This window comes from Galleria mellonella, unplaced genomic scaffold (assembly GCF_026898425.1).
Source record: "Galleria mellonella isolate WM207_F2 unplaced genomic scaffold, CSIRO_AGI_GalMel_v1 utg537, whole genome shotgun sequence".
Classification (NCBI taxonomy): Eukaryota; Metazoa; Arthropoda; class Insecta; order Lepidoptera; family Pyralidae; genus Galleria; species Galleria mellonella.
Genome location: NW_026442112.1, coordinates 1,771,927 through 1,787,975, shown reverse-complemented (window position 1 = coordinate 1,787,975; position 16,049 = coordinate 1,771,927). Strand labels below are relative to the sequence as shown.

The window sequence follows — 16,049 nt, the reverse complement described above, 5'->3', positions numbered from 1 at the left end:
ACTATATGCCCACATTGCCTATATATTCAAGCTGAAAATAGTCAGCAAGAATTAGAAATCGATTTTTCTCGAGTGGAATTTAGTGATTTACCTTTTAGCAACACGACTTGTTTACTTACTTCATTGTATATTATTAAAGTTGTTAGAACAAATAATATCTTATATTAATTCATTATTAATTTATATTTTATATATTTTTACTTATTGGACAGAAGAACTTTTTCTCACTTGACAAATTATTTATGAATAATATGAATTAGAAAATTTGAATTTGGAATTATAACTTTATCTTTGTGCAATAATTCTTGGATTTGGCGCGCAATTACTTCTTACCGTAGAAAGAGAATGCCAAGTATTATTTTTAGTGCTATCCTTAATCCACGCTGCCTATTATACTGATCTGACAAGTCTGAATAAGTCTATTCAGACTTGTCACACTTCCTTTTACAGGAATTCAGAAATTAAAAAAGGTATGTTTACTAAATTATGGATTAGATTGCAGACAAATTATCATATTGAAGACTAGGCAGCATGGTCTTCGACCTTAGCTTGTTCCATAACGGAACAAACGTACTAAAAAAATCATGGATTAGATATAAAATTGCAAATTGTAACTATTTACTCCCCTGTTTTAGAGATATAACCTCTTTCCGAGCGTAAACAATAATAGATACAATTTTTAATAATTTAATTTTTAATACATACAATTTTTTTTTTCCTAATAAAATACAGATTTTTTGTGTGAAAGGGCTTCAAATGATCATGCACCAGTGAAATATGGTAAGTGATGATGAAACAGGTCAGCGCATCGTGATGAATTTCACAAAAAAATCCCAAGATGGTTTCTAGGGGGAACCGCGTGGAGGTCGACCTTAGTAGGTGTAAATTTTGTAAATATATAAATGGTTTGCATATAAGTAAAATACAGTATTTTATCTCACTCAGATATGCGAATATTTATAGTGAACATATAAGCACGGCCAATGTAACCCGATAGAAGTGTTCTATTGAAAGGAGTCAAGTTTCTTGTGGTTCTAACATTTAATAATAACAACTACGTAGCTAAAGTAGAATAAAAACTAAAATATCTTAACTAATATTATAAATATGAATGTTTGTTTATTTATATCCTACCTCTTGGATTGACGTCAGGCAGGTGATCAGTCGTACAACCAAAAATTTAAACCTTGAGTAAAAAGTTAAAAGTATGTAGTAAAAAATCATATGAACTCGAGCCCAAGTAATTACGATAAAGGAAAGAAGCTTATGATGATATTTCCACGCGATGTAAAGCTCAATAAATCATCATGATTTCAGAGAAATGGTAAAGTTCAAAATTAAGATCATTGCATTGCATAAAATCAGTATTTTTTTTGTTACACCAGACTTTATACAAAAGGCGTCTCCTTCGGTAGCTCTGTCCTATTCGTGTTTCTACCGTAAAGCAATTGCATTTGCATGGCTGTGTTTCGCTTTGAAGGCAACGAAACTGTAAGCTAGGCATATCACCCTAGTATTCAGGAATAGCAATGCATGAAAGGTATATTGGGCGACACATCATGCCCTATTACGCCTATGGGACTGATCATGTCTATAGACGATGGTTACCACTTGCCATCAGGAGGGCCGTCAGCTTATTTGCCATTCTGAATTAAATGACAAAATTTAAAAAAATTGTAATCTCCAAATATGCTATTTATCTCTCAAACACGTTGTGAGATTAACATATTTCATAATAAAGTTAGTAAAATGTTACATTGAGTTTAAATTGAAAAAGAAATTTTATGCCAAAGTTGGTAAACGACATAGGTTTAATCTCACTTTGAAGGGCATGGGATTAACGTCCAGTGCAAAATATAAGCGACGGCGATTTAACTAAGAAAAATATGTTGTACATTAAAACAATAAAAACTGACGCCTTTGACCCCTAACCAATTATTTGTAAATAATTCCGCGTATTTTTTTCTAAAAGCTTAAGAGAAAATAATTTCATAATTACTATAATATAATTAATAATAATGATTAATATCTACAAGTTAAGAGTAGCAGTTTTTTTAGAGAGAGAGAGAGGGAAATATGCTGACATTGTGGAATGAGTTCCTACCAAGGTGTAAACAAGGTATTTTAAGGGTCGGGAATGCGCGCGTTACATCCCTGGGGTTACAGACGTCCATGGAATACGATAACCGTTTACCATCAGACGGGTTGAATATTTGTTAAAATTTTTTTGTAAAAAACACAATTTTTCTAGTTTAATTAATTTTAATTGAAAAAGTACATCAAATACCGTCAGGTGATTTCAAATACATACTTATAATAAATAATATAACATTCATTACATGAAAATTATAGATGCGAAATAAGTTGTTAGGGAAGGTTGACATGTGCTTTCTTATATATGGTACATACATCGTAATTTAAATTGTATATAATGTATATCTCTAATATATATTGTATTTATGTATATTTTTTTTTACCAATATGTAAGTATTTTATCTAATAATAAATAATATTATTCCGCTATTCCCTTTAATTTGGTCACAATAGAGAAGTTCACGTGAATTGGTAATCCCTGGAGAGGGCGGGGAGGCCTGGCCCCACTGACCTTCTACGAGCAAGGCCGCAGTACAAGTTCAATATTTCGTCCAATGTCAATCTTCATTGGATAATATACATCTACTACGTAGAGATAAAAGATATATCACAATTTGTTTTATTAGATATTTATTTACTGTAATGAATACATTAACCTTAGAACAACTTTTATGATTAAATACGTAGAAAGAGAATGCTAAACAATGGGATCGATTTTGAGATGCCATTTCTCAAAGCCAAAGCTCTAAACCTGTCTCTAGGGGGGAAAGGGATTGTTAGTAATGGAGACTGACAATCCCATTGCTAGCAATATACCCAACCAGGTCGATCTCCTCGCGGTTCTCCCTGGAAACTATCATGGTTAATTCCTGATGAATTCATCATGATGAGCTAACTGGCCTGTTTTCATTCTAATCTATCACCCTTCACTGGTGCTCCTACAGCGTATCCCGTTAGCGCAGGCGGGGTTACCATACCATTTTCACCCATCAAAAAAGAAACCTGTCCCTAAAATTAAAATGTCATTTAGATAACACAACGAAATCTTAATTCTAAGAATCAATATGAACTAAATTTCAAATAGATTTAAGCCAAAATTATTATAAATTTAGTTTATGATGGTCCATAAAACAGTAATTTAAAAAAAACATCAACTAAAAATATTAAGTTTTCAGAATCGGTCTAATATTTGGGGTCGATTCTGAGGCGCGATTTCTCTAAACCTATTACTTAATCTATTAAAATTTTAATTTGATAGTATCGCGAAATTATTGTTTTATAGCCCTAAATTAACTAAATTTAACATAATTTTGACTTAAATCTATTAGAAATGTAATTCATATTGGTCTTTAGAATAAAGATTTCGCTGTAATATCAAATTGATTTTTTTTTTTATTTAGTATAAGCTCAAAATCGACCCTAGATACCTAAAAATTTTAAATTTTCAATATTATGATTTATCTACTGTTAGACCACACACATGATTTTGGTACTCATATCTGAGGTTCATCTATAGCCATAGATTAATTAAATTATCCATAGATTATTAAGGACAATACGTGGTATCTGAGTCTACAATGGTAGAATTATTCTGAGTTATTTAATGTATATAATTTATATTTCAATGTAAGTATTTGTGAGTTGATTTCAAGAACTCTAAGTAAAAATTGAAAACTACCCGAGACTTAATCCGTATTACTAGATTTGTTGATTAACTAGGATAAACAATAAATATATATACATAAAATAATGTACAACAAATTTCAAGACGATTGCTTTAACCGTTAAACGTCTAGAGGTAACAGACAAACAAACTGACTTTCACGTTTATAATATTACAATGTATTAATATAAATATTATTATTTATTATGTTGTCGCTTTTCTAGTTAAATTAGTAAGTACATTAGAACGAGGAACCCATAGAAATAAACGCAAACAACTAACTCGTGCGACCTTACAGTGTAACAACCCGTCCGGGCATCTTTCTATTTATTTGGATTTAGTTTGTTTCACGTGATTACAATGGAATTATATAAGTTTTCAACCGATTTCAAAAAGAATTATATTAATTTGATTGTGTATTTTTCTTTGTGGACTTCCCTTATTCTTTTTATGATTCTTTAACAGTCAATAGGGCAATTGCTCCCGTGTTGATCCCATACTAATTTCAATTCTATTCAAATTTTGTTTTGTAATCAAAAAAGAAAAACCTTAATAGTTTTTTCTTCTAGAGTCATGATTTTTGGGGAATCCTGTTTCCTACTAATATTATAAATAATATAACAGTTAGAAATGTTTGGATGTTTGTTTTTAATCACAGTTAAACGGCTGAATGTATTTAAATGACGTTTGGTATACGAGACAGTTATATTCCATTTTAATACATAAGATACTTATATATCGATTCAAGGAGGCAACGCCGCATGATTCAACTAGCAAAAACATAAATTAGATTTCTAAATATTTTTTCCCACTAATGAATAAGTCTTTTGGAAAAAAACTTCGATATTTCTGTGATTTTATTAAATTTATATTTCTCAATGTTGTTTTTTTAAAAAAAAAACTTTAACGTGATAAACAGTGTGTATTATTTTTTAGAAAAATAAAAATACATAAAGTTCTCGTAATTCATATAAAATATACATTACTAATTTTTCTTTCTGTCTAACGTGCTGGAATCATAACTGCAATCTATGCACTTCTCGCATTCCGGCGGTACGCAGTACGAGAAACATTTGCATGGATGCAAATAGTACTCGTCGCCGACTGCGTAGCAGCGGCCTAGGTTCAACATATCTTCTAAGTCACATCTGTAGAAACAGATGAAGAACTTGCAGTGTCAATATAGCCAGTCTGCTCATAACTACATGTGTTGTAGGTGATGTATGTTTTGCAAAGAAGTTTTATTATAAAATATATAATTATTATTTCAGCCGTCAACTGTCCACTGCCGAATATAGGCCTTCCTTTATTTTTTTTTTCAGGGCTTTTGCCTGTAGATGCCACACTTGGCGGGCAGGTTGGCAACCGCAGGCTTTAGTAGTGTATTAAGAGGGACATTGCTGCCTATGCCTCGTACATTAAGTTCCCTTTGTCGCCTCTTACGACACCCATGATAAGGGAATGGATAGCTCATTCTATGCCGGGACTATACGGTGAATCTGGAGGTATAACAATGAAATGAAATTCCCAATTTTCGGACTCAATTTCGTGTTTTTGTTCATACCGAATTCAGCTCAGTAAATGGATGCCCACATTTCATTCTTTATAAATCCTACCATAAAAGGAACGATATTTTAAATGGTATATATCATGTATTTTTCAAATCAAATTTGTGTTTCGTTCGGTCCCGAAATTTCGGAAAACATTTCATTGTAGACATCATTCTGACATGCCATTGCCTATAAACGTAAACAACACCGTAGATATCACAAAATATACTATGATGTCCATAGTAGATACCCTTAATTCCTGAGAACTATGTTTTACATTCATACCATGTAATTTACGACTTGTCCATGATATAAAAAAAAAAAATGGCAAAAATATGAGAAGGACACAGAGAGGTATCCATGCAGACAACTTTTGTACAGTCTCCCTATTCTTTATAATTAGCATAGATTGTAAAAACATTCACTAAAATTGGTTTAGAATAAGCGAATATATTGCATAAATACACACAAAGAAAATATAGACGAATTGCAAAAACTTGTTAAAATCGCTGAAAAGTTAACTCATCACTCCTACATAAATGACCTAGGTATATACCCACCCTTATAATCTGTTGATTTTAATGATCTGTCAAATTATCTCTTTATAAATATACACCTACGTAAGGATATATATTTACAACAATGATAACGCTTACTTGCTTTCTTCCAGCAGCTTAGTTTCTGACTCGTTAAGTATAGGCACAGCGTACTCGACTATACCACCTTTGCCAACCGTGACTGGAGTTGCACAATACTGCATGTTGTAACATTTCTCAGGGTCCTCTTGTTCCACCAGGGCACTGTCGATAAATGTCGGCTTTTCGAACAGACCTAAGAGCATACACATGAATACTCGAGTTAATTTGAAAGGCCAACCTCAAAACAACAAATCTCATTATGGAGACTATATAGTAGACATGGGTGGTATGGATACTAATCCTAATAAAGATAACTAATCAAGATTAATTCGACAGAAGAAAATAATATTAGACCTAACGGTCCAGCACATTCGAAAATCTCTTCTTTTTTGAAATCGGTTGAAAACAATAATGACACAGGTGCACCTACATTCATTTTATAAACACATACCTTTCATAATGTTAAGCACAAATCTAGCCGTGGAGAATCCAATAGAGAGATGGCCTTGTTCGTTGTTGTTCTTTACTTTGCAAATTATATCGTCAGCTTCGCGGACCAGACGAGTTAGGCAATCAACTTGGGACTGTGTGTAATGATAGACAAATAATTATTGTACTATATTGTTTTTATTGTATAAGTAGAAAGACATAGTTATAATTTTTGAATACCACATTTCAAGTACAACTCCGCTCACCTGATTCAAAACAAGCCTCATTTCACCCCATTCAAAACAAGCTCTAGGGTACTCTCTTGTGAAATTTTACTAAAATTGATTTGAACCAATTTTGATGCATTTCAAAAAGGGATTAAACAGTCAATTGTTAACCCGTTTTGAAACTTTTTTTTATAATAGGCTAAAATTCTTACTAACTTACTTAAAATATACGATTTAGATAGATATAGTATATGACTGACTTGTGGAAAGTTGCCAGCTTTAACAGCGGAGAAAACAGGAACCCTAGTGCATCGGCCAGTGCCACAGACTACCGGCATAGTGGAGGTGCCAGGATCGCTGCCAGTGATAGCGCTGAACAGTTGGTTGGCACGCATCGTATTGATGGAGTTCACACCCAGCACCCGTCGTTTGTCATAAACATGCGCCGCTTTCAATGTCTATATTGAGGGGTAAAATATAATGGTAATACACGAAACTATCACAAGTAGAAGCACGAAAAAAATACGTTATTCAGTCAATGTATTTTCATTATGCAGCAGGAATAAGTGCCAGTACTCTGATCGACTAAATGGAAGATGATATCTTAGTCCCCGTGAATGTCAGTTTTCTCGACTTCTCTCAAAGAAATACGAATACAAAAATGAGAAAATATTTGCATTTTTTAAAATAGATTAAGGATAGTATCTGGCCATTCTCTTTTTACGTCCTAACATGATGCGTATAGATGACAATTTTGTATAGTGTTATCATCTTCATCATTTCGGCCTATATCTATCCACTGCTGGATAGAGGTCTTCTCCATGTCTTCCAATACGTGCGATCCTCCGCTTTTCGCACTGGGAGTCACACATTATTGGTCCTTTTATTGAAGAGTTTACGTCCATAAGTCGGGTTGACAACTGGAAGTTTTGGAAGGATTTTAGTGGACTTTTCAAGTAGTATTTTTAAACGAATTAACTTGTATTCATTGGAAAGTTGAACCTACTGTGTAGAGAACTTATTATAAAATTTTTATCGAGTTTCGATCCATGTTTCTTTATAAAAATGTTCAATTTCACTGACCGAACAATTAATTTTTTTAATACTATTATTAGGATTTGAGCAGAAAATTCTTGATAATGGATAATAGCGCGATGATAAAAGGTCATCGTCGTCAAATTTCTAAAAACAATGCTATGCTAATGATTTTTATCACACTCCGTATATTTGTTAGAGATCGTGATAAGAACTAACATGTTCGACCAAAGCAAAGTTGCAGTCGACCGGCGGAGTCTGTATGGCGACGATTGCGTGCGGGCAGAACTGCGCAACTGCGAGCGCGGTGGTGCGCACCAGCTGCATATTGTTGAAGAACAGCTCTCGACCCAAGGTGTTGCAGCACGGCGGCGTCACGTAACATCCGCCACAGATCAACACCACGTCTGTGTTCTGAGAGCATTGTCATCAATCACGTGCATGTTGTTTGCGTTAATGAGGTCTCGGGTTCGATTTCCGGTGGAGCTAATTTAGAAAACCAACTTTTTTGAATAAGTTTAGGTGTAAGTTTTCGTTGCCCGATTCTTCGTAACACAGCTTGAAGACCAGGTGATTGGTGTGTTTGTATGGCATTTATTAGTGTTGTCTATATTTTTTAAATTAATATTGATAATCACAGATGGCATTAGAAATACGAAGAGATCTCAGGTCTTACGCAACATCTAAAAGTCAACTCCTGTCCTATCGAGCCATCCAATCTATCCAATTTGGTGCAGTTGTTGCATTATACCGGGACAAACATACAGACAAAAAATCTAAAAAATATTGTTTTGGCCTCTATTGGTCTAAACAATTGGTATAAACAGACATCTTCTAGTTACAATTATATTAATAACATAAGATTAACTGTGTTTGCTATTCGTTTCTAAATATAGTTGTAAAGCGTCATAGATCTTTAAACGGTTACCACAACTAGGTAGGTAGATATCTACATACCTACCTGAAGTCAGAGAAGTATGCAAGGATAGTTTTAATGGATTATAATGGAATAGTAACACTGCCTGCTCTATCGGTATACACTGGCAAACACCAGTAAGAATGACTGGTGAGTATGAAATAGATCAGTTGGCCTGTTGTGCGAATTCAAAAATAAATCAATCACGATGGTTCCCAGAGGGAATCACAGGTCAACTTGATAGGGTATATTGCTTGCAATGGGGTTGCTAATACCCATTACTAACAATACCATCTCCCCCCCCCCCCCCTCCTATAAAAGAATAGAGTTTATACATATAGTGTTATTCTCAATGCCGATTCCATAAACAAACTAGACGAAGATAAATAAAAATCTTACATCAAGAGCCGGTCTCAAGAACATTTTCCCCTGATACGCCTCCACGGCGGTGCTGGTGTCGATATGGGCAATGTCATTAGCAACACCAAGAACCTTCCTTTGCGGTACGTCGTCGTACAAAGCTAGAGTGCGAATTATGTTCTGTTGCTTGAGGAACAGTGATGCAATACGCCCTACAGCACTACCAGCACCTATCACAGTCACCTACAACACGAATTTGTATGTGTATTTTAATTTGTTTCTTGTGACCAAATATGACTTAGTTTTATACTAATTATGATAGTACTGTGGGAAAGGGATTGTTAGCAATGAGGTTTACCAGCCCCATTGCTAGCAATAAACCCTCAGGTCAACTACACGGTTTCCCCTGGAAACCATCATTATTAATTATTGTTAAATTCGCCACGAATGGCTAACTGAGCTGTTTTCAAACTCACCTATCATTCACTGATGCATCGTTAACATATACAGATAGCACATGCGAGGTCACCATTTTATTGTCACTTATTAAAAAAAAAACCTCCAATCATGATGGTACGGTGAAATTAGTAAGATGGTCTAATAACCCCATTGCTAGCAATATACCCTCTTAGGTTGACCTCCACGTGATTAATTATTGTTAAATTTACCACGAAAGGGTAACTAAGCTTTTTTCAACCTCACCTATCATATTTCACTGATATACCGCTAGCGTATAAAGATAGTGCAGGCAGGGTTACCATTACATTCTCACCCATTAAAAAATCCATGAAGGTTTTTTTTTATACAACTTAGAATGGCAAACAAGCTGACGGTCCACCTGATGGAATGTGGTAGCCATCGCTTATAGACATAAGCAGTACCATGGACATAACAGAGTATACCGTTTCGCCCATGATAACCCCCATGCGTTGCCATTCCTGAGGACTCAGGTGTTATTCCTCTGTACCCAGTAAATTCACGCCATATCCCACCCTTCAAACCGAAACACAGCCATGCAAACACAACTGCTTCACAGTTGAAACACGAATGGGACAGAGGTACCCAAGCAATCGAATTTTGTTGCTTGAGGAACAGTGATGCCCCTACAAAACTGAGACTTTCTCAACATAAAATTAAACATAATAATAGTGACGCCGGCAAGTGGGTACGTAAAGTGGTGGATTTATAGGTACCTTTTGAAATAATGTATGGTATGGTATAGTTAACCAGGTAGTAAAATTGCATGGCTGTGTTACAATTTGCGACGACGCAGAGTAAGAGCATACAATTTGTGGAATAATTTGCTAATATTGTGTGTATGACCGATGCAGTCATATCTTCTTATGAACCCATTTATGTACAACTTTGTAAACTAATTTCTTAATTATATGTAACCTGCAACCTTATTTATTTCAAATTAAAATTATTTCTTCTTGCACGAAAAACTAAGACTCCACTTGGATATTTATGCCAGTGCATGCCAGTTTGACATGATCAAAAACTAACCTTCCGTGGTGGAAATCTCGGCACTGGACAGAAACGTTCACATTCCCTTTCTATTTGAGTCAGTGCTTCTGACATCACGAAATTCTGGTATCTAGCTCTTGGCACTGCAAAGGAAGTGCTGACAGAAAGAATACGCTTATACAAAGAACGAAACATTTTGTTATTTTACTATTTTTTGTATGAATAAACATATCCTTTTGATTACATTTAAATTTTTCAGTTTTGTTATTTTTAAATATTATCTTGACATGTCACAGAAAAGAAAACCAGAACATACATAGCGTATAGATCCTAATTTGTATCTGTGGTAAATATTGACAGCGATTTCTGTCTTTGTACGATTATACCTAAGAACCAGCGAAATCTTGGGATTACACCTGCAGCGATTGAATGGAGATGTCACGACTCTATGATCTCTCATTAAATTACAATACCATAGACAGGGAGAAAATAAATTGTTAGTAATGGGTTCTAATTGACCCATTGCCAGCAATACAGATCGAACTCCACGTGGAAACTATCGTGGTTAATTCTAATGGAATTCGTCACGATGGGCTAACTGATCGCCAGCGTATACCGATAACGCGGGCGGAGTTACCATTCCATTACCACCCATTAAAAAAATTCCATAGACATAGTATAATGTACTACAATCTCTCTCTTATTCTGATTTAGCGTTTTCTTCACCAGTAAGAAAACAATTATAATTCAGTAATTGAAAAGATTCAAGCCCATTTAATCTTTTTTAGATTACATTCTTCGAACATATATTCGGAACTAACTATATTCCGCGGTTTCGCCCGCGATTATATCGTGATATTAATAACCTAAAACCTTCAAGAAATAAGTTATCAAATCAAAGAATTTTTCAAATCCAATTGACCCTTGCCAGAGATTGACGCGTTTAAACCAACACGCTTTATTAGTATAGTTTTATAAAGTGAACAAATTTTTTGCCTTATTCTCCTTAATACCAGTATTAGATAAACAGAATTCATTAAACAAATGTATTGCAAATTTTAATCATTTTAGGATCTATTATAAAACAGTCATTATAGACCAGGGGATAAACATCATCCAGTATAATCTACATTTAATCCAGGGGATCTTTTCGGTTGAGATTAAATAAAACCAATCATAGAACAGACATCAAATTTAATAGATATATTAAGTTTCACCTATATGTTTAACATTCATATTGATTAATATTATATTGTCTACCCATATACAGGTATACTGTTTATGTAGATATAACACGGAGGAATTAAAAATGACTAGAACTATTAGAGAGTGAAAGCCGCCCAGACTACTTTTACAGTTCAACGCAACACCCACAGCTAAGTACATGTTCAAGTCGCAGTCTAATTAATACATAAATCGAATAAACAATTATGGCTTAACACAAACATAAATTCAATCGCCGAGTGTGAGTTTAGCACTAAAGTACTATTAATATAAAATATTAACAGAATGATGTACCATGATCAAACCTGATGGAACAAATAAATACGCAAAGCACAGGACCATACAAAGTAGTGCACCTTGTGTGCGGCCATGTCCAGTAGTAAAATACTACAGACTGGTGATGATGATGAACTAGTGATGATGGAAACGACGTGTATTCTGAGATGTTCACATTTATACGTATTGTAATCTATAGACATTTTACATTGCAAATTTGAGTGTTTCGATATTGTAACGCCTTTTATGAATATTTAAATCAAAGGAAGTTATTTAACTATCCACTGAGATTCAGGCGCGGCCTAGTTCGGTAGCTAGTAGACCTAACTAAATCTATGTAAATTATTATTCAATAAAGACAGTTAAATCTATATATAGGTTATTCCTTAGTTTAAATGCAATTTCAAATAAAAAGTGACGTTACAAGTTAGCGTTTTTGATGCAAATTTATAGCTTAACTACAATAGTACTAGGTTCATTTTCGACTTGCTACAGATGTACCTAGTTTATTTTGTATGTGCACGTTCGTAATAAGACTCCACTTGTATGTACTCAACACATATGTACATACGAAGATTCGTGTTCCCAAATTTACGTACAAATATGAACGTAAACGCCAACATGGCAGTCACGTTAATCAATGTTAAACTCACACTTGGCGCCTAGTTAGCTGTTAACAATTTGTAGGTACTCTTTCGTCGCACTTGTAATGATCAATTAATACACTTTTCTATTCGCTGCCTGCTTTATTTTAGTGGCGTTTGATAAAATTTATTTGATTAAAAATATATACGTAAAAGAATCGAAACAAAATTGCAGCTGTTTCAAATTTATTGAATATAAAAAAAATAAATAAGTTATGTTATATAGTTGCATAGTAATATATAATCTTAAATTTTTCAATACATTAATAATTACTCAAAATTTATTAGCTTACTTGATATTTACTAGTTGTAAGTCAACAGTGAACGCTCTATATAAGCAACCTCTCTGTAAGCAACTTTACAGTGTATTTATTCTACTCAGCTTAGTAAAAGAACTAAGTAAAAATATTTTCCAGACGTAAGTATTTTTATACTCTTTTTTCCCCTATAAGCAAATTTTCCTAATATTTTTTTTTTTTATTAAAATTGGTTCAAATGAGTTGATTATATAGAGCGTTCACTGTATGTAAATAAAGTTCATCAAACGCCACATTCTTTTCCATTAACATAATATAATTACACACTATTTCACAAACTCATATTTATGTATCAATAGTATAAGAGAAGGGTCTGTAAATAATTTAGCAACTATCTTAATAAATTATTTTTATTCTAATAGAACAATCATTTAATAAATAACATAAAATATCAAACAGAAATAATGGACAATCACAATAATGCAATTTGTACCGTATTCTTGGTGTTTATGGTTCCACATAAACATCAATGTTAGCTAATCATTTAAAAACCATACGGAACTGTCCTGACGCTGCTATCACATATAACCGCTGATTTACCACATTCAAAAATTAAACAGATCCTTTGTCATTTTTAATCCAACAATGTAACAATTGGCACAGATCTTTTTGACTAGGAATTTTACTAAACCCTCCCAGTATACCAGTGAGTACATTAAAAAAAAAAAAAACTTAAAACTAAAAACACAACTTAATGTGACACTCAAAATCAAACTAGACTACAACACACTGCAAACATACCTTTGCTGATATTAATAGATTAAAATATATACAAGTGTTAACAAAAAATATCAACGACTCAATGTAGGACATATATTACATCAAATAACTATAAATTCCATCTAATACTCAAATAACAAATGGCGATAGCTAAATAAAATTAAAATAAATTTGTTTTATAACAATGCAATTTTTTTATAAACCTGTGATCCTTGACACATTTTTATATCAGTACTAGAAACAAACAAAGGCGAAAAAAAAAAACACATCTTGAGCATTATATTTTCAAGTACAAAAAAAAAACTGAAACTATACCACCTATGTTGATCATTAATTCACTAAAACTCTCCAGCCATTATCTGACAATTTGCAGTTTAAACATAACACAAACCTAAGCACGGTATATTTTATCAAGACACGTGTCCTATCAACCTACCTACTATGAACGTTTTACCGAAATTTCGGAACCGAACGACATATAAAATTGCATAATTCATATCATTCGACTACTCTACGGTAGGTTGTATGACCAATAAAGCATCGCCGTCAGCCCGTGAGACAAATGCCGATATGAGTAACATTCGAGTCTGAAATTTCGGATTACGTTTTATGGTAGACCCAAATCAAATCAAAGCGGCCAATTCAGATCTTCATTTCCATCAACTGTCAACATTATGTACACAGCATCAAATCTCTCGATCCAATCACAAGAGCTAGACGGCTCCCCTCGCGAAGTTTTTACAAGGGTCCCTAAATACTGAACCCGCTGCAGCTCCGATGTCTCGCAGTTAAAACTACCTTTCGTACTATTCACAACCCGTCGTTTGCGACGCTTAATAAGTAGGTCATAAGAAATGTGACGATCACTTGTATAAGCACCGCTGCATAATGAACACGTCTCAATTGGCGGCGTGGCACTTGAGCTAACGATTACAGACTGGCCAATATGAGTCGTTCGATTACTATCACTATTAGGATTCGTTATTAAAAAATAACTATTCGAATAAAAATATGTGATTATATATTTTTTTTTATTTAAGTATTACTAATTTTTTAAATTAAATTTATCCAATAAAAGCTACCTTCGAATGACGAATAGTAGTTTGATAACAAATGCGAATAATTCAAAGAAATCATTCGAATAAATCGAAAAGACGACACAAATATAACACATACTTTTTAAATATTAATTTACAATATATAATTAGAGAAATAAACCTTTGCACTAGAAATATAAATTATATATAAATATGTAATAATGTATACAATATATTTGCAATAAAGGTATAAATAATTCATTATCATAAGAATGATATAGGTTTGGTATTATAGATAAATATATAAATTCTTATAATCCGCATGCATTTTTATTTTTTTCTTATTTATAATTTCCTACCAATTTGATACAAACTCCCTAAAATATAAAATATGTATTTACGGTATAATTGTTGATGTGCCAACTACACACCAATTGAGACATTAACATTACAAGCGCGGTTAAAATACCTACCTTAGATACTAAGTATTATTTTAAACTTACAACTGAATATTAGGTAAGATCAATGCTGAATAAAAATATTTATAATATGAATTTTAAGGAGAAACAATGGAAGAAAAAGCTTTAAAACATTATATTTTTTGCATTAGACAAAACATCAAGTAGAAACAGTAAAATAGATAGCAAACTATATACATGAGACACTGTGTAAAAATCTCTAAAACACTATTAGAGTATATAATATCAAAAACATACATTGAATATAATAAAATATGTAAACCACTAAAAGAAGGAAGGCTCAACGAGAGTAGATTAAGTAGAAAATATTAATTTATACAAAGATAACTTTAACAATAAATATTTTATAAATATTGCAATTTATTACACGATTATAAATACGTAGGAGAATACCTGTAAATATTTGTATTACCGCAATTCCAATATTTACATACGTATCACATGTTTTCTTTTTTTGAGAGGAAAAAAAAACAACTTGTGACACCAAGGAAAACTAGCTAAACGGTTATATAAATACCAGAACGGCGATACACAGTAATAAATACAATATCAGAATAATTTCTAATCGCAACGATTTAACGGAGCTATGTGATGTTAATGTTAGTGTATAAACTCCTTACCAACTATATAAGATATCTAACACTAGAAGATCCTAATGGGAACCTCCTCCGTAAATACCTGGCAAACATCATATGGTCGAAGCTGCAGTTGGATCGCGGCACTACAACGAAGTAACTAACCCTTAACATCTAGTTGGCAGAATACACGAGCTCTCAAAATGCTAATATTATTATTACACCTTAATTTTTGTGTAGCCAAACACGGAGACCACAGCAACGCGTATTAACATTAAATAAGTATATGCAAATACCGAAAGTACTAGCCCCCAGATGAGTAGTAGACGATTCTATTTTTAAACACTCTTCAGATATGGCAGTTTTTTTTTTAAGAATCAAGTTCATAGACAATCACA

The 16,049-nt window shown here is 33.1% G+C and overlaps 1 protein-coding gene across 1 annotated transcript; it reads right to left on the bottom strand.

Annotated features, from left to right (window-relative positions):
- Positions 1-4,721: 4,721 nt before the first annotated feature.
- LOC113518011 (malate dehydrogenase-like) lies at positions 4,722-10,694 on the bottom strand. Its single transcript, XM_052898770.1, has 7 exons — positions 10,419-10,694; positions 8,952-9,155; positions 7,856-8,050; positions 6,862-7,059; positions 6,397-6,529; positions 5,964-6,138; positions 4,722-4,905 (listed from the first exon to the last, which is right to left on the bottom strand). Exons 1-7 carry the CDS (start codon positions 10,572-10,574, stop codon positions 4,743-4,745), a joined length of 1,224 nt encoding a protein of 407 aa, XP_052754730.1. The 5' UTR covers positions 10,575-10,694; the 3' UTR covers positions 4,722-4,742.
- Positions 10,695-16,049: the final 5,355 nt, after the last annotated feature.

Excerpts from the sequence above, each read along its gene's own strand:
- LOC113518011 (XM_052898770.1), bottom strand. The coding sequence starts at position 10,574 with ATGTTTCGTTCTTTGTATAAGCGTATTCTTTCTGTCAGCACTTCCTTT. Across the intron at positions 9,156-10,418 it reads CGAGATTTCCACCACGGAAG|GTGACTGTGATAGGTGCTGG; the intron begins GTTAGTTTTTGA and ends TTCGTGTTGTAG. Across the intron at positions 8,051-8,951 it reads TCTTGAGACCGGCTCTTGAT|AACACAGACGTGGTGTTGAT; the intron begins GTAAGATTTTTA and ends CAATGCTCTCAG.